Source organism: Mastigoproctus giganteus, chromosome 5 (genome assembly GCF_048544385.1).
Source record: "Mastigoproctus giganteus isolate SK-2022 chromosome 5, ASM4854438v1, whole genome shotgun sequence".
NCBI classification, from domain to species: Eukaryota; Metazoa; Arthropoda; class Arachnida; order Uropygi; family Thelyphonidae; genus Mastigoproctus; species Mastigoproctus giganteus.
Genome location: NC_143579.1, coordinates 148,906,243 through 148,932,166, shown reverse-complemented (window position 1 = coordinate 148,932,166; position 25,924 = coordinate 148,906,243). Strand labels below are relative to the sequence as shown.

General features: G+C 39.4%; 1 protein-coding gene across 5 annotated transcripts in view; it reads left to right on the top strand.

The window, feature by feature from the left end:
- Lztr1 (Leucine zipper like transcription regulator 1) overlaps positions 1-25,924 on the top strand; it is a 609,234-nt gene that overhangs the window by 135,857 nt on the left and 447,453 nt on the right. For all 5 annotated transcript variants that reach the window (XM_090374223.1, XM_090374222.1, XM_090374224.1 and 2 more), the window contains one exon: positions 14,761-14,840. In XM_090374223.1, coding sequence (XP_090230349.1) covers positions 14,761-14,840 — 80 coding nt within the window. The remainder of the gene's footprint in view (positions 1-14,760; positions 14,841-25,924) is intronic.

Below are 25,924 nucleotides of genomic sequence, written 5' to 3'. Positions count from 1 at the left end.
AAATCAGTATTCAGCCCCCTTTTTAAAAATATTTTTAAAAGTGTCTCTGTAGAAAGAACCCACTGAGACTGGGGTCAAAATAGATGATATTTCTATCAGATCGCAAACTAGGCAGCAATTGAGATATTTTTAATATCTCAATTGCTTTTACATTGTTTAAAATAATTTACTTGTACATTGTTTAAAATAATTTACTTGTACATTGTTTAAAATAATAAACTGTATAAATAATTTAAAATTAAAAATTCTAGAAACTGTAAACTGATAAGATTCATAGGGGTAAAATTAAATAAAATATATTTACAACCAAAATTCTAAAATATAGTGTGGAAACAATGAATACTGTCTTTTTCAACTATAAAAATATCAAGTTTTGGTGGTTTCATAAATACATTGACTGACAAGATGCTGGTTTAACCATGCAATTACACAATGTCATATGGAAATCATTTTAAACTATGCATGCAGCCGACCGGGCTAGCCGAGTGGGTAAAGTACCTGCCCGGCAACCCAAAGGTCGCGGGTTCGATTCCCGCCTCGGGCTTGGATCAAAGTACTGCAAAAACCTTGGGAGGTGCAATATGGCCACAGAAGCCGATGCGCCAATAACTACCAAATCAAAAAAAAAAAAAAAAACTATGCATGCATTGTCATTAATGTAGTCCAACAATTTCTTGAATAACAGACATTCTTGCCTCTTGCCTCTCTCATTCATAATGACCTTCCATCATGTGGCATGACATGATGTAAGAGACTCAAAGATAGTGTGAATCTGTGTTGTTCCATATTTTTTGCATTTCTGGCACATTTCTCAAACTCTTCCAACCGTTGGCACTATTGGTGATCTTTTTCGTTGACGATCACTGACAAATGGGTGGTGTGATACCACCTGCTCTTTTTTTGATATTCATACTCTGATGAGCCAAAACATTATGACCAGTGAGTTTTTATGCAAATCGAAGCAACTGCAGGTGAACTACAGCACATGCACTGGCCGGGACACGATATAAAAAACACCTGATACTGAGCTCCGTTAATCAGTGTTATCCTTGTTCTTCAGATGGGAAAGGCAGCGGACTTAAGTGAGTTTAACAAAGGCCAAATTGTAATGGCCAGATGACTGCGTCAGAACATATCTGAAATGGCATGGCTTGTGAAGTGCTCATAGTCAGCTGTGGGTTAGTATCTACCAAAAGTGGTCTGAGGAGGGGGAACCCACAAACCGCTTGAGGTGTTGGATGACCACATCTCATCAATGCTCGAGGTGAGCAAAAGCTCTCCCAGATGGCACGTGGCAACAGAAGGGTAACTATGACGCAACTTGCTGGTAATTGGAATGCTGGTGACAGGAGTAACGTGTCACAACACACAGTACATCGAACCCTGCTGAAAATGGGGCTGCATAGCCGCAGGCTGTTCCGAGTGCCCATGCTAACAATAGTTCACTGGCGACAGTGCCTACAATGGGCACGCAAACATCGAAACTGGGCCTTGAGTGATTGGAAGGTCATCTGGTTTGAGAAATCATGTTTCCTGTTGCACCATGTGGACGGCTGGGTACGTGTGCATTGTTTACCTGGGTAGGTGATGGTGCCTGGATGCACTGTGGGATGAAAACAAGCCAGTGGCGATGGTGTCATGCTTTGGGCGATGTTCTACTTGGGATACCCTGGGTTCAGTCATCCATGTGCTGGGCACTCTGTAGTCTACCACCTACCTAAACATCATTGCTGATCAGGTACACCCTTTCATTGTAACGGTCTCTCATAAAGAGAGACCAGAGTTCCCCTCTGGCAGTGCCATCTTTCAGCAGGATAATGCGCCATGACACATATTTCGGATTGTTCGAGACTGGCCAGAACATGAGGAAGACTTCCAGGTCCTTCCTTCTCGGAACATGAGGAAGACTTCCAGGTCCTGGCCTCCAAATTCCCCAGACATCAATCTCATCGAGCATCTGTGGTTTGTGTTGGAACAGCAACTCCGATCTGCAGAGTCTCAACCATGGACCTTACAGGAGTTAAAGGACATGCTGGTTATGTGTTGGTACCAGATACCACAAAACACATTTAGAAATCTTGTAGCATCCATGCCTCACCGGGTACGAGCTGTTTTGGCTGCACGTGGAGGACCAACATCATATTAGGTAGGTGGTCACAATGTTTTGGCCCATCGATGTATTCTGTTTTGTGTGGTATCCATGCTCCATGGCTAATTTATCCAACATCACATTTTGTAAAATGAGTCTTATGAATGCCCCACTCCTGGACATTTCCAAGGAAATACAGTAAGCCCATGATTTTATGGACTAAATAGGGGAAGGAGCATCCATTATTGCTGAATAGGCATTAAATTGAAAGTTACCTTTTGAGGCCATTTATATCCCACATAATCGAAAAATTAAACAGTTGCTCTGTATATGTAGTAGAAACACTGGGCTAAAATTAAACAATAAAAAACATGTTTTTATTTAACTTTACTTTATTGGCCAAAACACAGTTCATAATCAGTAGAAGATAATTTACCATTGCTGTATAGCATTACTCTCGTGCCAGTGAAATTTTTTCTTCCTTTAAATCTGAAGTGTGTTAAATTGAGGGTTTACTGTATAACCTACAGTTTTTAGCATAGCATCTTTCTATATATAACCTGCAGTTTTTAGCATAGCATCTTTCTATATCTGGCAAATATATCCTACTTATCAAGGATCTAATCCAGGAAATCACATGTATGCAATTTTTCTCACACCCTGTTAACCTCTTGTTCTAACACTTTTTTTTTTCTGCTATTGAAGTCAGGGGTGAAGTTTATATGACTCAAATGTGGTACATATATGGGGGACTGTTTAAATGACTCAAAATATCCTCTTTTTATTTCTAGGGAATTCCAAAAAATGATTGACGAATCGTTTACAAATCCAAATTTGAGATGGTGAATCTCTCCTGTTTGTACATTGTATTATTAATATTGAAGTTTTCATAAAAAAACAAAACAAAAAAAAAAAAAAAAAGGACTGGATATAAAATTTTTTTCTTTTAATCAAATGATTATGAGCAGTTGGAATAAATTATGACCTAATTTTGTTGAACTCTGAGGCTTATGTAAATTTAAGGAAGTGTTGGAAGCTTTTTTTTTTTTTTTTTTTTTTTAAGGAGATGCTACCTCCGTTTATACTCAATTTCAAATTAAGACTTAAGAGAATATGCGGCAAACATTCAACTTTAAAAAGTTTGTATGAAAAGTATTAGAGTCAGAAAATGTATTCCAGTACGAATAATTTAAAAATAGAATTAGGGAAGGAAAAAGGGGAATTGAAATACTATTCACCAGTGGTTTAGTAAGTTCTTGTGAGGGGGGTGTAGATAAGTTAGATATGTTTTTAGAGTAGTATAAAGCCCATCTGCATTTCTTTGGAACATTTCTAGTTCTGGAAGTCTTGTGAATAAATGAGCTTAAATTATTCGCCAGTTTCATAGCATAGCTACTGTATAGTGGGGATTACCTTTAAGATAATTTCCACTGTATAGTATAGTAGCTTTTAGGTGGATATAATTAATTGGTGGCAGATATTTGAGAAGATGAAGCTATTTGTGCAGGGAAAGGTTTCTCAAACTGGAAGGTGGAATGCAATGTGCTATCATCAACAAAGCAGTGGATTTCTAGTCAGTAGAAGAATTAATATACAAGAGAAAAAGAGTGGGTGAAAGAGCTGACCATCAGAGAACAGCAACATTATTGGAAAAATTATAAGACAGAGCCATCTACTATTTACTGCAACAAGTGGTCGGAGAAGAAATTGGATACTCAATTACAAAAAAACAATTGGCATTTCATAAGTTCACGTTTTGTTCATGTATGGAGACCTTTCTCCAAACATGAACAAAAGACTTAGAAATGTCAAAAGCAACTATTTGAGTTTTACCAAACTTTTCCACTGAATTTGTTCATAGATGGTAACATTAGCCAATATATTACCATTAGATCAACACTGACAGAATACTATTGATGATCATTGATTAGATGGAAGGTTCAAGATAGTATAGGAGTTGGCAGTTAAAGGATTTCTTCATTACTATGGAAAAAGTTGAAGTAAGTGTAATGGATGATAATTAAAAGGGAGTGATTTGTCACCCTTGTTTAGCAACATGCTGGATATGAGCAAATTTCCAAGCAGAAGGGAAAACACTTGGAGTATGTTAAGGATCACAGGTTTTGAGAATATTGGCACACTGTTGCCTCAGATGCCAATGCACCTAATAAATCCCCGAACAAACAAACAAATAGTTTTGAGAATAAGTGGAGAAATACCATCAGGATGTGCTGCTTTCTTGGCATCAAGACTGTTCAAAATTCTTCTTCTGTCTTTTTGACAGAAGACTACAAGTGACATTGACTGGAATGTACTGGGTATGGTAGGTGGTTCTTTACTGAGATCATTGATATAAGAGTTAGAAGAAAAGTAGATTGTTAGCAGGTCAGCTTTATATTTAGCCGAGATGACAATAGAACTATTGGGTTTTAACAGAGGAGGAGGAGGAGAGATGGGCAAAAGTTGTGGCCAATAGACCAGAATTTAGTTTGGACTGATTAATAACTGCTTTACAATTGTTGTGAGCTTTGGTGTAGGCAGAAAACCTGGAGATTTGGATGTAAGCCATTTGCAATATACAACACTCTTGAACTGCCTTAGCACATTTATTGGAAAACCAAGGTATTGATAAAGAACAAGATTTTAAGGTGGAGTGTGGAATAAAGATTTCATCCCTACTAGATTAATTTCACTGACAAAGTATAAGCAAACATTCAATTAAGAAGGTTTGAAACAGTAATCTAACCAAGGAAAGGCTGAATAGAAATCAGGCAGATCATCCCATTTTGCATTCTTGTAATGTCAAACAACATGCAGTTGAGAATGGTCTCAAGAGAAAGGCTACATTGGAGAAGAGACCATCACCAAGGTGTGATATGGGGTGTCAAGACGACCACTCACCTCAATTATGTACTTGGAAGGGTTTGTGTGTGAGAAAAAGATCAAGTGTTGCGTGGTTAGAATTATCTGGTATTCTGGTAGGTAAATGAAAAATCTGTCAAATGGAAGCCTGCTGGAGTTGAGTTGTGAACATTAAAATCACCAAGGAAAATTACCCCACTGTTAGAAAAGTTGGACTGGAGAAAGCAAGTTTCAAAGAGAGTGATTAGTCAGTTGGGTGAACGATAGAGGCAACAGATGAATTTGACAGAATGTGGTAGAGAGATTTTAAGCCAGAGAAGATCAAAAAGAGGAGATTCCAAATTACTAAGTCTCTGACAGGGAATATTAGAACAGAGATATGCACAAGTACCACCTTTGAAGCAAAAGGAATCGTATAGCAAATAATTTGGACAACTGAGATGAGCAGTGGTTGAATTAACCAATAACTGGGATTCTGTCAGAAAAGTACATGGGGTTTGGCAGACTGTAAGTGGAAATGGACATTATTCAGATTGGGAATGAGACCATATGTATTTGTGAAATGAACAGGGAAGTGTTTGGGTGGTTTAGATATTTTCGCAGATAACTTTTTCTATTAGGTTGACTATTCACGATGCATTCAGCATGTATGAAATAATGAAATTTTTGAACATGGTGTGCATTAGTGAGAATATGCCCAGCTCCTTGACATAATGTGTCTTATAGAAAACTTTTAAACTATTGAAAAATGGAACTTATTCTCCACCGTATATTTCAGATTTTCACTTTCCTTCTGTCGGATAGGTGGCGCTGACCAAGTAGTGAAAGGCAACATGAATATCGTGCTCTGTGAAGTTTTGTGATTTTTAGTAGTTCAAACTATTCAAATTGGATATATTTATGTTCCTCAACCTCTCCAGGTGACGATGAGTCCACAGATACTTATTTTATGCCGATCTTCTAAGGTGTTCATCAATTGATATTTCAAATCTCTGTATCATGACGTTCAATCTAGTGGTCTGCATTATTGCAATGCCACATAGGTTTGGCCAATGGTTTAAATTAATTTTTGTGATTGAACCATGTTGCTTGTAATTATTCCTACTAGTCTAAACATTGCTTATTCATAATAACTGCACAATCCTACACCAACCGTTATTAAAAATAAATAAATAGTGCTGTGTTATATTAAAATAATAATGTAAATAAATGAAATAAATAGAATGATATATTCCACTGGATAAAGCTGATAAAAAGGTAACTGTCTGTACAATAAAATATGAAATTTTAAACTGCAGTGAATTAATTACAATAAAACAATATAGATAAAACACAGGATAATAAAACCGATAAAAGCACTAAAACACCGTAGCTTTCAGAGGCATCCGCCTCCTTTTTCAACAGTGAGGTTTATTGTACGGCACATCCTTAAATATCAGCAAGCTCATGGTTCTCAGCATGTGTTTTTACAGGAGCATGGGCAGTATTCTCCCCATGTGCCCTGGAACCAGAAATGGCTCGGGAGCGTGCCAAGTGGAACTGCTCATCCCATCCAAGAACCACCACCTCGAAGAGGGGATGAGTGTGGATTCCCCTGTCTCTATTAATGGTATTGCTCTCAGAGGAGCAAATCCGCAAGCTCTTGAGCCATTTGCGGTCCCAAAATCTGTGTGTCCGGTTGACGATAACAGCTTCGTCTGGGGAGATTTGATGGTGCTCCTTCCAAAAATGTTCTGCCACAGCAGACTTCCCATAATCCGTGGTCTTTATTGCATTCATATGCTCCCCCAGATGACCTTTAAACTGATGTTTCGTTTCACCACAATCCGGGCACCTGATCTCATACACGACCCCACTTGTACATTTCATTGTATGGGGTCCTTGACCTGTGACACAACTGTGTGCAACCTCCGCCCTGGCAGCTGCACACAGCGCATCTGGCAATCACTTAATGCCTGAGCTATACGCTCAGTTAGGCCCGGATAGTAGGGAATGTATAGGGGTGGCAACTGGTGTAAACAGTTCTCTTCGTCTGTGCTCCGCTTCTCAGATATATTTATTTGTTATTTTTTGTTTTTAGGAGCATTAGCAACTAAGGCCATATTGCTCCAGGATATGCGGTGGTCATTCCCTGACCTTTCTGCATCGTCCGTATTTGGTGGTGACGGGATCGAATCCCAGTCTAATCAAGAAGCATGTGCTACGCACTGCTGCTCCTTCCCACCTGGCTATGGAGGCACCTCGATATATTTATCTATGATCCTCTGGAGGTAGCCGCATTTTCTGAGATCTGCTGTGACACGTTTAATTTCTTCTTTTCTATCCTCGGAGGTGCTGCAATGGGACCTACCCAACAATGCCCTGATAACACTGTTCTTATGAGGGTTGGTTTGTGCCATATTGTAACGTGTATATTGGCCCCGGCACATGGGTTTCCTATATACACTGGTTTTCACCCTAGGGCCTTCCCTAAGTACCAACACATTAAGGAAAGGGAGGGTACCCTCTATACATCCATCTCCGAGGTAAACTGAATAAATGGGAAGGAGCTATTAAGGAAACAAAACACCTCATCCTCTCTTCCCCTCCAAATAATTGTAAATACATTGTCTACATATCATTTCCATTCGCACATGAGGAGAACCGACCCATCAGAAATTCTGGCTTTGAGCGCCTCCATAGCTAATTTTCTATGATAACACTAATAGGGGAACCCATTGCTGCAGACCTAACTGACAGTATAGCTTGGGTATTACACGATTGCCAGACGTGCTGTGTGCAGCTGCCAGGCCGGAGGTTGCACACAGTTCTATCACAGGTCAAGGACACCATAACAAGGGAATGTACAAGTGGGGTTGTGTATGAGATCAGGTGCCCAGATTGTGGGGAATGTTATGTTGGTGAAAATAAACGTTGGTTTAAGGATTGTCTGGAGAGGGGGGGAGCATATGAACGCAATAAAGTCCGCGGATTATGGGAAGTCTGCTGTGGCAGAACATTTTTGGGAGGAGCACCATCAGATCTCCCCATCCGAAACTGTTATCATCGACCGGGCACAGATTTTGGGACCACAAATGGCTCGAGAGCTTGCGGATTTGCTCCTCTGAGAGCAATACCATTCATCCCCTCTTCAAGGCAGTGGTTCTTGGATGGGATGAGCGGTTCTGTCTGGTATGCTTCCGAGCCATTTCCGGTTCCAGTGCACATGCTCCTGTAGAAACACATGCTGAGAACCATGAGCCTGCTGATATTTAAGGATGTACCTTATGATAAACCTCACTGTTGAAAAAGGAGGCGGATGCCTCTGAAAGCTACGGTGTTTTAGCGCTTTTATCGGTGGTCCTCAGACTGGCAGTAGACACTAACAACATCCAGACATGACTCAACTAAAGGACGACCTGAAAACAACAAGAATAAAGAGTGTAAGAAAAACAAGGAACGTAGGAGTCCTAATAGAGACCAAATCCAGGCAAGACATAGATAACATTATGACAAACACCAAAATTGCTACGATGAACCTCCGAAAAGGTGGGGCCCCTCGATCCTAGTCTTTGACGTGGATAAAAACATCACAGCTAAACAACTGGAAGATGAAATCACAAGGAACCTGAAAATGCCTAATTTGGGAGAAGAACAGGGGAGACTTGTGCAGCCAAAATATTACACAAAGTCAAGGACAGGCTCGAATCACAACTGGATTGTGGAGCTAGCCTCGGCTACCTGGCAAGTGTTGAAGAGCCAAACAAGACTGTATGTTGACTGGAGCAGTCATAGATTTTGGGAGCAACTGGCCATAACTAAGTGCTATAAATGCTGCAGGTTTGGTCATACCTACCATACATGTACCCAGGCCACACCAATCTGTGGACACTACTCTGCCAAAGGGCATGAATATAAAAACTGCCCCAACAAAGAGCAACAACCCATTTGCACGAACTGCAAGTCCCTGAAACTGGAGCACTCACATTCTATTAGAGATCCAAAATGGCTCATCTTCGTAAAAACAAAAAGCTTTTACCAGTCTAGAACTGACTATGGCTATACAAGCTAAAAGATATAACACAACAAGGTTGCTAATATTCCAACAGAATGCGCAGCAGGCCAGGGCAGTGCCTGTACGACTCAGAAGAAAGACTGATGAAGAAAATGTCGATATCTTAATAATACAGGAGCCATACACCCACACAAGACAGGTGAAGGGATACCCCGGAATGGACAAAATAGTGCAAACTGAGGAGGAGAACCCGTGGGCTGCAATACTAGTACGAAACCCCAACCTGACTGTCACAAAAACAACCCCCCATATGCATGGCTGGGCTGCTTGTGCGCACATCATTTCACCACTAGGGCCCCTTTTTATTTTTTCTCCTTGTACTACAGGCCAGGAGAGGAGATCACCCCTGCAATCAGTTACCTGCAGACACTGATGAATATACCTCCCAACCAGAAGATCATCATTGGGGGCAGACGCCAACTGTCAGTCCCTGGCCTGGCACAGTCAAACACCAGATAGGAGGGGGATACATAATGGGCGGTGACTTGAGGAGTTCCTGATAAATTCTTCTATGGTAATATTAAATCAACCATTACAATTACCGACCTTCTGTAATACTATGTGGGAGGCTACAACAGATGTCTCCTTGGCAACCACCAACGTGGCCAGACATGTCCACATGTCTGGCCACGTTGGTGGTTGCCAAGGGCAGTCCAAAACTCCTGGATGAAGTCAGACCACAGAGTGCTTACCTACCAAATCAACCGGACAGTTAGCAGAACTCCAGTAGTCAAACACACGATGAACCGTTTTGCAGTTAACAAGGCTGACTGGGAACTCTTTGGGAGGCTGCTGCGCTAGGCGACAGGGCATTGGATGAAGGCTGACCAACAACTTGACCAAAATGAGATCCAGAGGAGGGTCACAAAAATTATCACAAATGCTAATGAAACAGCAATGATGGGGAAGATTCCAACCCCTGGCGCAGTCCCCTGGTGGACCCAAGAAATTGAAACATTAAGAAAGCAGGTGATAAAAGCAAGAAAAGAGTTTCAAAGGATGAGATGTATCTGGCTGGAGCCGGAAGTAAGACTGTTAAGGGAAAGATACAATATCATTAGAAACAGCTACACAGACCTGATACGGAAAAGCAAGTGGAAGGCCTGGGAGCACTTGGTCAACACAGCTGGAAACACCGATCCCTGGGGAGTAGTCTACAACTCCCCAGAGGAGAAATCATAAATGCAACTCGAACCCCACAGGGCACACTAGCCACCACCTTGGAACAGTCTATCAATAACATACTCAACCAGATCTATCATGAATCAGCTGTCCTAACCTTAATGGAACAGGTACAGATATGTAGAGAAAATGAAGCATACAAGACAGCAAATAGAACAGCCCTTCATTGTGGAGGAATTGCATACCGCTGCAGCCCTCATAAGAAATAGAAAATGTTCCGGCCCAAATCTTCTGGAGCCCGAAATTATAAAAAAGATAATAGACACCACCCCGGAACTGCTCCTTAGATTATACAATGCATGCCTAAAAACAGGAACTTACCCAGCCAACTGGAAACTTGCAACTGTGAAGCTTACCAAAGAATCCTTCAAAGCCTCCAGAACAATCAGACTCTTTTGTTGCCCTGCTCCCAGTGGCAAGTAAGCTATTCAGAAGGCTGATAAGTAAAAGAATAACTCACCACTACGAAACAGCTAGACAAAGCATGCCAACACAATACAGATTCAATCAAGGAACTTCAACCATCGAAGCCCTCAGTGGCCTTTTGAGGGCGGCAGCGGGATGTGACAAAAAAATATTTCCTTGCCATCTCAGTCAATTTCGCTGGGGTGTTTGATGCCATTTTGTGGCCGAGCATCCTAGCTAGACTGAGAAGGGCAAACACACTTATGAATTTGTACAAAGTTATGGAATCCTACTTAACCAACAGAGAAATCCAGGTAATAGCACCATATAATAAGTTGACCAGATCACTCTACAGGGGCTGCCCTGCCCTCCCCCTGGCCCTGGACCTGGGGGAAATAAACTCCCAAGCCTTCGCAGATGATCTAATACTGACAGTCGCTGCTGAAAGCCAAGCACAAATGGAAGTCCAAGCAAACCAAGCACTTAAACTCCTTCAAGACTGAGCCACTGTCCATTTCTTAAAAATACTACAACTACAAAAACTAAATCTATACTGTTGAAAGGCAGCCTAAACTTAAGAAGACCACCACAAATTAAAATCCATAGCCACACAATCAAACTGGTCGCTGAACTGAAGCATCTAGGTATCATTCTGGACACCAACCCGTCCTTCCACCCTCATCTCAAATACTTGAGATATTATAAAGCCTTCTTCACCCGGGCGCCTCCGTAGCCAAGTGGGCAGGAGCAGCAGTGCGTAGCACACACACTTCTTGATTAGACTGGGTTTGAGCCCATGACCACCAAACATGGAGGATGCGGAAAGGTCAGGGAATGACCCCTGCATATCATCCCCGGAGCTATATGGCCTTAGTTGCTAATGCTCCTAAAAACCAACCAACCAAACAAACAAACCTTCTTCACCCCGGTGATTATGTACGCTTCCCCCCGTGTAGTTCCATGGAGCCACAAAGGTGGTTAACAAAAAGATCTTGGACACCATACAATGCTCAGTTCTCCTGGTCATCACCCATGCCTACCGTACTGTTAGTATGCATGTCCTCCAAGTCCTGGCAGGGGTACTGCCCTTCGCCCTAGAAGTTATACGCTGCAGAATGACGTACCACCTGACCAAAGGATTACCCTACACTCTGGGGGAATACACCCTCAACATAGCAGGGAATAGAAGAGAAGAAAGGACCAGACTTGAGAATCATGTGCAGCAGGCATGGCAGGAAAGATGGTCTGCTTCAAGCGGAAATTACCCTGAAGTTTCTGCCTACAGTTGGATGCTTGTATCATAGAGCCCCCTGTTGGTTCCACCCAGGTCTGTTTACAGCATTTCTCCTGACGGGCCATGGTGCCTTCAACTCCAAGTTAACTTATTTTTGAATAACGGGCCACTGCTCTGCACATGTGGAGAAACAGAAACATTGTCCCACATTATGTACAGCTGCAACCATTATGAAGACCTCCACTGTCGACTTATGACGGAACTCGCATATCTACCAGCAGGACTGACCCATCACCTTCTAGACTTGAAGGAGGAGTTCCTGGCCTTCATGAAGTTTGCGCAAGAAGTGTTTCTAGGCGGAGGATGCTTATTGCTATTCATCACAACTAAAGCCAGTAACTGAATGAAACAACTCGACCTAATTGAACAGAAACATTCAAATGGAAAGATTGAGCTAACCACACTAAGGACCTTTTGCAACAGGACCAGAACCGGACACGGAACTGACACAGTCCACTGCTTACCTGTCTCGAGATCCCTCTGCGGCAGAAGACACCATTGATCACCAAGTCAGACTTCATTCTACACATCTCCTGAACCTGACACCAGTGGCTGTGACCTCTGAACTTGCTGCTAAGGCCATTGGCCTCCCCATATCAGTGCACTCTTGCATGGTACTTCTTCCTACTTCCTGGGGAGGGAAGGAGGAGAAGTCAATTGTCTCCCGTGTAACCTGATACTTTATATGCATCCCATACATTCTTCTTCTCTGCTACGAGCCTCATTAATTTATCTGACAACCATTTAGGCCTAAACCTTGAAACAGTATTTCCTAGTTGGAATGAAAACCTAGTAGCTCCAAAATTAAGTCCCTGAAGTCTTCCCATTTAGAATTCAACGTTGGTAACATAATCAGTTGATCCCACTGTACAGAATTTAAAAACTATCTGAGACCTCTGTAGTCACCTTTATGAAAGTGAAAGCCTTTCCCTTTAGCGTTGATGGTAGTTACATCTTTAAGTAATTCCCACATCAGTACATTGTGATCACTGTCATCCAGTGGTTCCTTTATCTGCAAATTCTTATTGCATGAATAATCACTGCTGATAATCAGATCAAGAGTATTACTCCCTCTGGTTGCCTCTCGAACATGTTACTATAAAAACAGTCATCCAATAAATCCACAAAAGTAGTGCTAGTGTGTGAGTGACCAACCTACAAGTTCCAGTGATTATCTAGTAAGTTAAAATCCCCCATTATAAGGCACTGATTTACTGTTCCACAATATTTCTCTGCACAATTTCTCATTATACTCATCATATTCATTAGGCCTGTAACACACACACACACACACACACACACACACACACACACACACACACACACACACACACACACACACACACACACACACACACAACTACTTTCATTTTTCCTTTCCCATTGCTTATTTCACACCAAACAGACTCAACACTGCATTGTCCACCAACATCAATTGGATGCACTTCCTTAGATTTTATGTGTTTCTTAACTAACAGCATAACCCCTCCTCCCTTCCTGTTCACATTGTACTTCCAAAATTTCAATTCTGCACTGCTTATATATGTGTGGCACCACATCTCTGATATCCCAACAATATCTGCCTTTGATGTCTTGATTAGCACTTCAAGCTCATCAAATTTATTAACTATAATCCTAGCATTGATAAATAGATATTTATTTAAAGTATACCCAGTATAAAATAAAATATTTATTTTATTTTATACTGGGTATACTTTAAATAAATATCTATTTGTTAAACTATGGACCCCAGAACTCCAGGCCCATTTGTCACTATCCTAGCATTGGTGTACATGCAAGTATACATGCACCTGTTCCTACTCTTAGTTACTCTAACACAGCCCATGTATTTACTTGTTCCATTATGACTCCCAGCAGTCCTGGGAATCTCCATTACCTTGCTTTCCAGGCTACTGCTCATTCTAATAGAAGCAGCACAAAAATCACTTTTGCTTCTGCCTGCAGCCACTGTTAACCTTTTAGTCTGTGTATCCCCCCAAGCTAGCAGTTTTTCGACCCACCTAACACTGCCTCCATAGCATCAGCAAATATTTTTGCACCCTTTCTATTTAAGTGTACCCCATCCCTGTAGAAGCAGTCTTTCCTGTCAATAAGCACAGACCAGGCTGAAAAAAATTCTACCCCCCCCCCCATCGTGTGTAGGCAAAATTGCAGACACTTTCACATTCAACCCTAACTTGTGACTTTTTTTCAACATTGACCTGTACTTGTTGAGTAAATCTGCAGATCTCTTACTCTTAATTTCATTAGTTCCAACGTGTACAACATCACCTTTTGTGCCCTTTAAAGATGATATCTGCTCTACAATGTCATCAACTTTTGCCCCTGGCAAACATACCCTGGTCCTGTTCCACCTATTCTTCTTTCATAGTATATTCCCCGTCTCCCTGATAAGTGTCATCAACAATAACTAGTTCCTTTGGGACCAGTGCATTCTACCTTGGAGATTGCCTCTGTTTTGTCTGATGTACAGGAGTGAGCTCTGCGTTGAGCTGGGCAGCTGAAAGCTTGATGGGCCCCTCATATTAATTTCTTCAAGGGCATTTAGCCTACACCTCAAGCTCTTATAAACGCCCATCAGAATGCTGAGTTGGTGCCTAATTTCTTGACAAAAATTTCTAAATGTATTTTATTTTATTATTAAAACTCATTGCACATTAATTTTATAATTTTCACAAAATTATTAAATTTTGGGAATCAGTGATTTGATTAAATTTATCAATATTACTCAGTGTGAATGTATTGGAACAGTTCTGATTTGATACTTTGCATGCATTAATAAATGCATACATGTATACACATTTGTGTGTGTGTGCGTGTGTTTTATTTTATTTTTTCATAAAAAATTTGTAGGGCATTTACCACAGGAATCCCACCAGCTCCTAGATATCACCATTCTGCCGTAGTCCACGAGAATAGCATGTTTGTGTTTGGTGAGTATTTTAATATAAATCTTTTGCAATGCAGGAGGGGGGGGGGATTTTTTTAATTTTTGCATATTTTTAATATATTTATTTTTTGGGTGCTTTTGTTATTACTTTCTGTTGAATATCTGATGAACCTGATAATAAAGCATTTTTGAATTTTTCTCATTTCATTGTTGGAAATGAACAGTTTTATTAATAGTCCATTTCTATGTTGGCGGAAGAACTCGGATCCTAAGCACATTAACTGAAAAACATTAATAAAGAGCAAAAGCAATCACAGACCACAGGGAAAAAGGTTCTCAAACAGCTATAAGGGATGCATCAGCTTAAGTAAACTAAACAAATGTGAGTTTAAGTCAACCACTGTTAATATACAAGGAGATTTTTGAGGACTGTGCTGTGACTTGCACAGTTGCACAGTGAATTGCACCCAGTGGTACTTGATAATTTAATGAAACGTTGTGCTGCTGCTGAGAGAGAGAGAGAGAGAGTGTACATTAATCAGGTATAAAAATTTTATTAATTTATCCCAAATTTTCCTACTTAATATGAGACTCAAAAGTGACCCTTTTACTACTGTGGAAAACCATAGTAAAAGATGCCATAGGTGTTGTGTGAAGTATGCTGAAATTAGCTCTATTTAGTTTTCACTAATTATGTTTGAGAGCTGTTAATACCCTGTTAATGAAAAAAAGTCAATCAATGGAATTTCTAATTCAAAAAAATAACATAACACACTTTGTCAAGAATTGAGACCTTGTCATAAATTGTAAGGGAAAATGGGTAACATTGGTAGCCAACATGTTGCCCATTTTCTGGCCGAATAATATTGAATGGTTGGGAGACAGCTCCTTTGGTAAACTCTGGATGCTGGACCTTGCTGTAGAGTTCAGTTTTGTTGTTATTTTTGTTTAATGTTAAAGTTTCTTAACACGTAGGTTAGTGCAAAAGCATCATTTTAACGTAGCCATCTACCAAAGTAGTTAAATTAATTAATTAAATTGGCTTTGGTTATATCAGTAATAACAGAATAAATAACACTAGTCTTCTCCACTAGTGAAGTGTTATTTATTCGAAGTAGTACAATACCATGGCAACTCATTGTGAAGGCCTTCACAATATGATATATAACCAAAACAATGCCAATTTAATTAATTAATTAACCTACTTTGGTAGATGGCTATGTTAAAATGATGCTTTTGCACTAACCTACATGTTAGTCATTCTACCTTGTAGCATGAGGCCTTTGCCCTTAAATATTTTAGTCTATATCACTGCACACCATCAGGCATCTTTCATATTGTGAAGTTATACTTCATAACTGGGTTGTCACTATTGCAACACCAGGGTACCTGCCCACCCACCGAAGAGAATCCAACAAGCTTTGAAACAGTGCCATCTGGGTGTGGTATCCGCAGAGAATAAATAACAGTAGTCTTCTCCACTTGTGAATTGTTATTTATTCCAGGTAGTACAATACCATGACAACTAGTTGTGAAGGCATTCACAATATGAGATATAACCAAAACAATGCCAGTTTAATTAATTAATTTAACTACTTTGGTAGATGGCTACATTAAAATGATGCTTTTGCACTAACCAACATGTTAGTCATTCTACCTCGTAGCATGAGGCCTTTGCCCTTAAATATTTTATATGTTAAAGCTTATTAACAAGTTTGCGATGTTGTGTTGCTCCTGATCTAATAACTGATTCTTAAACAGGTGTAATAATTGTGCCTTTTACCAGTGATTTTAATTTTTTTGTTAAACTTACATGCTGGATGTTTATTTTCAGTTAGAAAATAAATTTGATTATTTTATTTTTGGCTATATTGGTATTAGTAGTGTAAATGATGCAAGAAAGCAAGCTTATACAGCATCAGCAAAAAATGGGCATCAGTCAATGTATTCATATTTTCATCAGAACCATATGCCCATTTCTGTCGAAAGCAGAGGGTTCATCCTGATTCAGAACTCAAGTTAGATGGGAAAAGTCATCCCAGTTAGAACAGAAGGTAAATTGTTGGTGTCATTTTTTACAAGAAACTGACTATCCATGAGCACGTTTATTAGTTACGAACAAAGTGCATGTAGATATTAATATGCTTCATTCTCTATGTGCTTTTAACTGGGAAGCAGACTGCTGCACCCTATTCCATTTGTACCATGCGCGTGTTCATCGGACTGAACTGCGGTGCTCAGGTATGCTTTGGCAAGAATAAGTACCCTTCAATGGCTTGATTTGATTCTTCCTCATCATTACGGAATCTGTATTGCCACCGGCGCCTTTCGGACATCTTCAGTTCAAAATTTTCATATTGACTTAAATGAACCATCCCCATCAATTCACTGTGCACAACTGGTAGTACAATATGCAATTAAACTGAAACCTTGGCCCTACCACTCCACTCTTTATGATGCTCCTAAGGTTAACTGGCTTTTGGTATTCAGGTTCAAGAGCTTCATAAATTTATCTTGACAACAGACCTTGTTTCCTCCTCATCTGCACAGTTCTTATCTCTATGGTGTATGTATTCTCCAATTTATGGCTTTTTCCTTCAGAGTGGAAAGGGAACTACACCATCAGTAATCAACTGGAAACACCATGCTGCCTATCAAGCTTAACCCTGTGACTTCCTTGTTATTTACACTGATGGTTCAAAATCTGAGTCCTCTGTAGGATCTGCAGCAGTTTTCCTGAGTAACATTATATCAATTCAGATCCCCCTGGAATGCAGCATTTATACTGTAGAGGTCCATGCAGTAGAACTTGCAATGAGTCACATTCAAACTATAGAATATTCTAATTATATTAGTTAACAAAAGAATGAGAGGAATTACCTCACTATTGACTTGTAGAATGGTTCGATGCTAACACCCTTCAAAATTCAAATGAATGTAAAAACTAACTTAACTCTTCATCAGTTGCTATGTATCTCTCAGATACATATGCCATATCTTTCTTTATTTCTGGGGACAAGATGTTGCTGCACACATGTGCTTCTCAGTAGCTTCCTACGATGCTTCTTGGAATCCATTGGTATTAGTTTCGTTTTCTCAAGCCTTTTGGTTTTCATTCAGTCTGCTGTTTGTATCTATGAGATACAGCGCATCCATCCATGTAAGTGGTGCCGTGTTGCTTTTGATGGCTGGGATGGATTTCTTATACCCAAGTAATGCAAATGATGCTGAAATTATTCATGCCCTGCTGTTGTCTGATGAAGTAAGTGACGAAAGCATTGATGATGGGACAGAATCCGATGAGGATTGTGTTGGAACAAGAGAAGACAACTTGGAGAGTGCACAAGATATTACATCAGAGGAGGAAAGTTGCAATGAAGAGGATGACACTGACAGTTTTTTCATAGGAAAAGATAAATTGACAAAGTGGAGGAAAGTCACCAGATCAACAAAAATTTGGGGTAGATCTCAAAATCTTCTACCAAAATTGCCTGGAGTTATTGGTCAAGCAAGAAATGTCACCATGCTGTCCAAAGCACGAAACTGCCTTATTACTGACAAAATTTTAGATAAAATTGTTGAATACACAAATTGCTATATTCAAACTGTTCAGTCAAACTACAGCTGCGAAAGAGATGCCAAATTGACAGACAAAATGGAGATAAAAGCTTTCATTGACTTTCTTTATTTAGCTGGAGCACTTTGGAGTAACAAACACTTTGCTTATTGGAGGCTTGAAGTGGTGAAACCCATGTTTAGTCTCTAGAGCAAAGTTTCCGGCATTCCCCCTCCCCCCATACTTCTCCTTCCCATGCACGGTACTAAGTACTATAGGTTCCGATACCTTTCGTGTTTGGGGTTTTCATAAAAAAAAAAAAAAAAAGCAGAGATTGGAAGAGTTATGGGGAACTGACGGAAATGGCTTTTAAAAATTTCACTTAGTGGCTTTTAAAAATTTCACTTAGAGATGCTTCAAGTTCCATATCAGGTGTATCGATGATCGAACAACCATGGATGAGAGAATAAAACGTGATCGCCTTGTCCGCATAAAAGAGATTTTCGCTGAATCTGTAAAAAACTGCAAGACTTGTTACTCTCTGGGTCAGAATCTAACTATTGATGAGAAATTAGAGGACTTCAGAGGAAAATGCTGTTTCAAACAGTACATATCTTCAAAGTCCAACAGATATGGACTCGAAATAAATGCCTTAGTAGATGCTAGGGTGCTGTACTCTTATAATCTTGAAGTATACACAGGGAAGCTGTGTATACTTCAGACAACAGAGCTGGCTAATAGACCAGCTGATGTTGTCAAAAGACTGGCTGAACCTATCCATGGGACTGGATGGAACATTACAGCAGATAATTGGTTTATGGATGTCAATTTAGTTTTGAAACTCAGAAAAAGGAAACTCTCTTATGTTGGAACAATAAAAAAGAACAAACCACAACTCCCAGTCGAATTTGTGTCAGCCAAGAGCCGACCTGAAAAATAGAGTTTGTTTCGCTTCAGGGAAAAAGCAACAATTGTTTCCTATGTACCGAAGAAATCAAAGAATGTCACCTTGATTTCCTCCTTGCATTTTGATTATGCCATTGACCATGAAACATGTGATCAGCTGAAACCAGAAATTGTAACATTTTATAATGCATCCAATGCTGGAGTAGATACATGGATCAGATGCGTGTGACTTACAGTGTGGCACGAGCTTGTCGTCGTTGGCTAATGGTGATATTCTATGCTATGCTATGCTAAACATTATCGGAATCAATGCACAAGTGATCTACATGGGAAATGAAAAAGAAGTAAAGAGGTGCATACTCTTCCTCAAGCAACTTTCTGCGGTATTAGTGGCTGAGGAACTTCATTGGAGGATCAAGGTCCCTTGAACTTCCCTTCAACTAAGACAACAGAGTACTGAGCTCTCTACAAGCGCAGAACTGGAGGGCAGTTGCATGCAGTGCACTAAATACTGGCAAGCAACAAAGAGAAACAGACTGACAAGGTATTCTTGTACAAATTGTAAACAGTACCTCTGCTTAGAGCACACAGAAATGATTTGTGTGTCATGCTCTAAAAAAGAAATGTTCAATGAACAAGATGAAAAATAACTTTTTATAAAAAAAATTTATGCAAAGATAAAAATTCATTAATAAATAAACATTTGAAACTCTTGTATATGTTATTTATGAATAAACTAGAGTGATTTTTAAACATAGTCTTTAATATTTTGATATGAAACCTAGTATGTATCTGAGAGATACATTGTGACCAACTATGTTCATTTTGCTGGTTGTTGTTGTTGTTGTTGTTGTTTGGTTTTTAGGAGTATTAGCAACTAAGGCCATATTGCTCCGGGATATGCGATAGTCATTCCCTGACCTTTCCGCATCCTCCGTATTTGATGGTGATGGGCTCGAACGCCGGTCTAATCAAGAAGCGTGTGCTACGCACTGCTGCTCCTTCCCACCTGGCTACGGAGGCGCCATTATTTTGCTGGTGCATTCAACAAAAGGTTAAATGAATTCTCCATGCCTGAAGAAACTTTAATGATCCAACGCACCCAGAATCAAAGGTCTAGGACAGGGGTGGGGAACATTTTATATTTGAGGGCCATATTTTATTTAACCAAGTACTATTAGGCTGCATGCTGAGAATTAAAAATATACAAAAAAAAATTATATTTTTATAGGCATATTTACAATTTTAATTACAGCCTGTTATTGTATGAGGAATTTAAACAAAAAAATTAGCGAAGACATTTATTTGTTTAGCAAAGATAACAAAACTAAAAATTGATGAACTTAGACAACAAACCATTTAATGACTTTTTTGTGACTGCTTAATGGCAGATAGTATCTGATATTTGGTTCCAACATTGTTGAGCGTAGTTTTAATTGGTCATCCAAGTGAATATCATCATCTGAGATCTCAAACTTGTTTTTATTTGGGTCATATATGAAAATGTTGATTCCCAACAGCAGGTTGTGCCAAAAGAAGATAGCATTCGCTGAGAATTTTGATGTAGATGTGGGTGTTCAACAGCATTTTTCCATATTTGAAGAGGATCCTTCTTTGCTCCAAATAGAGACTTCAGAATATTATCTTCTGAGAGCTCAATTAATTCCATCTGTAAGTCATCAAGTGCTTTGGAGACATCAATCAGATGTGATTGAAAAGCTAGTTTCAGTGTGAGATCATGTTTCTCAAAATCAGCAAACCTTTCATTGTTTTCTTCAATCAGGGAGTCTAGAACAGCTGTGTATTCTTTCATGTTGCATTTCCTTAATGATTTGTTTGTTTCCTGTTCATTAATTACTTTTGGCAATTCAGGAAGTGTTCAGCTGAAAGTTCCGATTGGGTAAACAAGGTTTTGAAAAAGGTCAGCCTTTACCGAAATGCCTGTATTTTAAGCCACATATGTACATTGGTTTTTACCTTGCAAAAAATATTCAGATCATTTTGCTTTGACATTATATAACACAAAAATGCAATATCTCTGCTGAATTCCACTTTTGACAGTTCACACTGTTGATTCAGTTCCACAAAAAGCTTGTGATTTTGTTTTCTCAAAGATAAAAGTTTGACAAGTATTTGTCCTTGGGACATCCAGCACACTTTAGAATGATATGGCAGATCCATGCTGAATGTTTCATCATCAAGCTGAAGCATGTAGCAAAATTGCCGATGTCATGATGTATTTGCTCGAATGTAGTTTACAATACCTATTACTTTAATGTGTCACTTAAAACAGTAGTTTGGCACACAGGTTCTGCTGATGAAGAATACAGTGAAAGGAAATCAAAGTACCTGGATCCGGCAGTTCTTTTTGTAGTAACGCAACAAATCCTTCATGTTTTCCGCTCATGGAAGGTGCGCCATCTGTGCATACACTTACTAAATTATATAAATTCAGCTTCGCTTCATGTCATTTTTCTTTGAAGATAGTGAAGATGTAAATTCTATGTGTTCTGGCAGTAAGGGCACCCAAAGCCAGTAACTCCTATTGACCGTGAAAATCTGCAGTTATAACACAAGTAAAAAATAAACCTGTGCTGAGTCAGTATTGTCAGTGGATTCATCCAAGGCGATCAAATAAAAATTTCTCCATTTTGGCATATTGCATGAAGCTGTTCTGTTATATTACGGGCTAATTCATGTTGCCGATCAGTTATGGTTCTCCTTGAAAGAAATAGTTGTTTGTACTTCTTAACCTTAGCTGAATCTAAATGTCCCACAACTTCAAAAATGCATTCTTTTATGATTTCCACATCTCTAAATGGCTTGCCTCTTCTTCTTCCAAGTATATATGCTACTTTATATGTTGCTTCAGTGATGTCAGTCCCTTGTCCTGATGTAGTTTTGAATACTTGTTGCTGCTGCTTTCCATCTTTCATTTTTCTTAAGAGAAGACTTTTGAGGTTCTCCTTCTAGTTTAGCATATTTGTTGTTAGCATTAGTAGAGGCATATGATGCAAGAAAGCAAGTTTATATAGCATCAGCCAAAAAAATAAAAAAAAAATCCTATTTCACCCATCCATTCACTCTAAATGCTTGTCTAGTTCTGCCTTGAACTTATTTAAGTTGTTGACCTCCACTACAACAGATGGAAGTTTGTTCCAACTATCAACCACCCGCTGGCTAAAGGTAAATTTCTGCATATCTATTCTACAATTGTCTTTCCTCAATTTGAATTTATGTCCCCTCAGGCGAGTAATCTGATCAAGAGGAAGAATCCCATCAGCATTGAGCTTGCTCAAACCATTCAAGGCCTTATACACCACAATTAGATCACCTCACAGGTGCCTAGTCTCCAGATGCTGCAATTTGCAGAACTTAAGAACTTGTCCTTATGAGTTGTATAATACTGTTATGCATTGTATTTCTTCACTGTTGCCAATGTGGCATTGCACAGCAAACACATAATTTTATCATTCACTTCAACAACATAATACTGCAATTCCCATTCTTCATTGAATACTCTCTTTTCTTCCTTTAATGCTCTTTTTATATTTCTTGATATAATCGAGTTACCAGTAAAAATTAAAAATGAAATTCATGGATTTATTGAAGATTCAGTTTTAAAGGAAACAAGCACTGGAAGCCGGAGTCACCGGGGAGAATGAGCTGAATGTCAACTGATACTGATAGCTTGTTTGTTTGTTATTTGGTTTTTAAGAGCATTAGCAACTAAGGCCATATTGCTCCGGGATATGCGGTGGTCATTCCCCGACCTTTCCACATCCTCCGTATTTGGTGGTGACGGGCTCGAACCCCGGTCTAATCAAGAAGCATGTGCTACGCACTGCTGCTCCTTCCCACCTGGCTATGGAGGCGCCGATACTGATAGCAGTCAGCAAGATGAATCATCGCTGATAAGAAAGGCAACGTTGTAAAATGAAGTTCAGTTTCAAGTGGAAGCGATTCCATATCATCTATATGAGAAACAATAATATTCTGTAAAGATTAGTGAATTAGAATTAATGCTTTATTTTGTATTTACTTTAATATATAATTCATTATTATTTTCCTTAATTAGAAAAGGCAATGCATACATTTTATACAATGCATACATTTTCTCTAACATGTTACAGTTCTTTCTTAAGAAGCTCTCAAACCTGTGATGCGAATCACTGTGTCGTTGCCAGTTCACCAATTACCGAGTTGCCACTGACAGGCCTCTCACTAACTATAGTTTTCTTCTAGCTCCTGTTGGGTACCATTCTGTTATTTTCTTAGTCCATCAGTCATCATGTCTTCAAGCTATGTGTCCTGCCCAAGACCATTTTAGTTCTTTAGTTTTGATAAGAATGTCCTTTACTTGAGTTTGCTGCCTAATCCATGTGTTTCTCTTCTTATCTAACAGTCTGATTCCCAATATAATTCGTTCCATTCTTCGCTGTGTAGTTCTCAGCTTCTCTTCCATTCTTTTGGTGAGTGCCCAAGATTCATTTCCATAAGTCATGGTGGGGGTGTATACATTGATTCATTATTTTACTTTTCAGACAAATTGGGATATTACTCCTCAGTATGTGACTATATTTCCTGAATGCTATCCATCCAAAATTTACTCTTCTCTTGATTTCCAGCCATTTATCATTTATTACAGCCAGTGACTTGTCCCAGATAAGTATATGACTCCATCTTTTCAATTACTGCTCCTTTAATCATTATATCCCTTTCTGTGACATACTTGTTCATCATTACTTTTGTTTTAGCCATATTCATATTTAGTCCAAAATCCTTACTAACTCTGCATAACTGATTAAGATTTTCCTCTAATTCTTTGGGATCATGGCTTATGACCACAATGTCGTCTGCAAATCGTAAATGGTTTAGGTTTCTCCAATCACGTTGACTCCTTTCTGCGACCAGTTTAATCTTCTGAAAGCTTCCTCAAGGGCAGCAGTAAACAACTTCGGGGGATATCATTTCTCCTTGTCGAACTCCTTTTTAAATTTTAAATTTCCTGCTGTCTTTGTCTAGTCTAATAAAGGAGGTAGGTAGCATTCTCATATATTTTCTTAAAAATCATAATATATGGGGTATCTATGCCTTGTCTTTCCAGTGCCCGAAACATTGCCTTATGCTGTATAGAGTCAAATGCCCCCTTTTATAATCCAGAAATGCCCTGGTACTAGGGGATTAATATCACATAACTTTTGGGCATTTTTCAATAAGATGTTTTTTCTTATATACACTGTATTTAACACACTGCACAGCTCCTCGATTAAACTTGATTCATTTATTCACCATTTTTGATGCATTGTAGCTAGTGATATCTGTTTTGATCTGAAACAGTTTTATAGCAGTGCCTTGAGTTTTTAATAAATAATGGATTTTCTTTCTTGGTGACGTTATTCAGTTAGAAATGATATAGTAATTTTAGGTTGGCTCAGATAAATGTCCTTTCTGAAGTGTGCCTAAATCCAACCCTGCCACTGTCACCGGAGGGAACAAGGCTTTCCCAAGGCAGTGAAGCATTTGTTATCAAATTATTATTTCTCTCCTAATGGGGGAATTTCCACCCCACAACGAGTACTGGTACCAAATGGACAGAGTGATGTTATGTCCGACTATTATTAATGTTGGTCGAGCAACTCTGACTATTCTATATATGTTCAGGATTACAACTTTCTAGAGTTCCTTGTAGGTATTCTCTTGGAGACCTATTGATGCTAGGTTATTGTATAGGGTCTTTGGCACCATATTGGTAGTTGACACAATTATTGAGATGGTTAATACTTATTCCATATGCCACATCTCTTTGATCTACTGTGTTAGGTCTGTGTAATTTCTGATCTTTTCCTTGTGGGTGTTGGGCACCACTATGTCAGTCAGATAGATAGTAGCCTTTTCCTTCTCGTCGATGAGGGTTATGTTGTGTGGGATTGTCTTGTCCCACACAACATAACCCTAGGAGTATGGACACTAGTATGGCCTAGTGTTCATACTTTTAATATGCTACACTTTCTTTGACCAACTGGTATTTTCTTGCTAGCTTATGATGTATTATTCTGGTGACCTGGTCATATCTGCGATTGTACTCCGTCTGGATGATCACCCTTCATCCTGTGGTGATGTGTCTGATCATTTCTGTGGCCAAGTGGCACGCCGGGTTCATTGGCAATGTGTTTTCCATAGTTCCTGGTTTTTGATTACCTAGTTGGGGATGACTAGTATGAATCCTTCAGTCTCAGGAAAGAGTGTCTTGTTCATGAGCCATGTATTGGAAACCATTTTATATATGTGGTCATTGTAGTGGCTGCCATGGAGTATTCTTTGCACATTTTTCTAGCTTTTTTTTATTACATCTGTGCAGGAATGGTCTCCTCACTTAGGTTGAGTGGATATGTTTTTTGTCCAACCTCTTTATGGCTTGGTAGAGTGGCACTGTGTTTTTCTGGAAATAATCCTTCAGATTCTCAATTGCTTTCTTCTGTTTTTGGTGAGGTCTATCAATTCTCTTCCTCCATTCCAAGCTATAGTTAGTCTCTCCATGGCCAACTTCAGACAGTGTTGGCAGCTCTTAGTCATCATCGTCCTTGTCCTTTTCATGATCTCCTCCATTGTGTGATCCCAAAGAAGTATGTTAGCACTGGGACTGCATAGGTGTTTATGGTTTT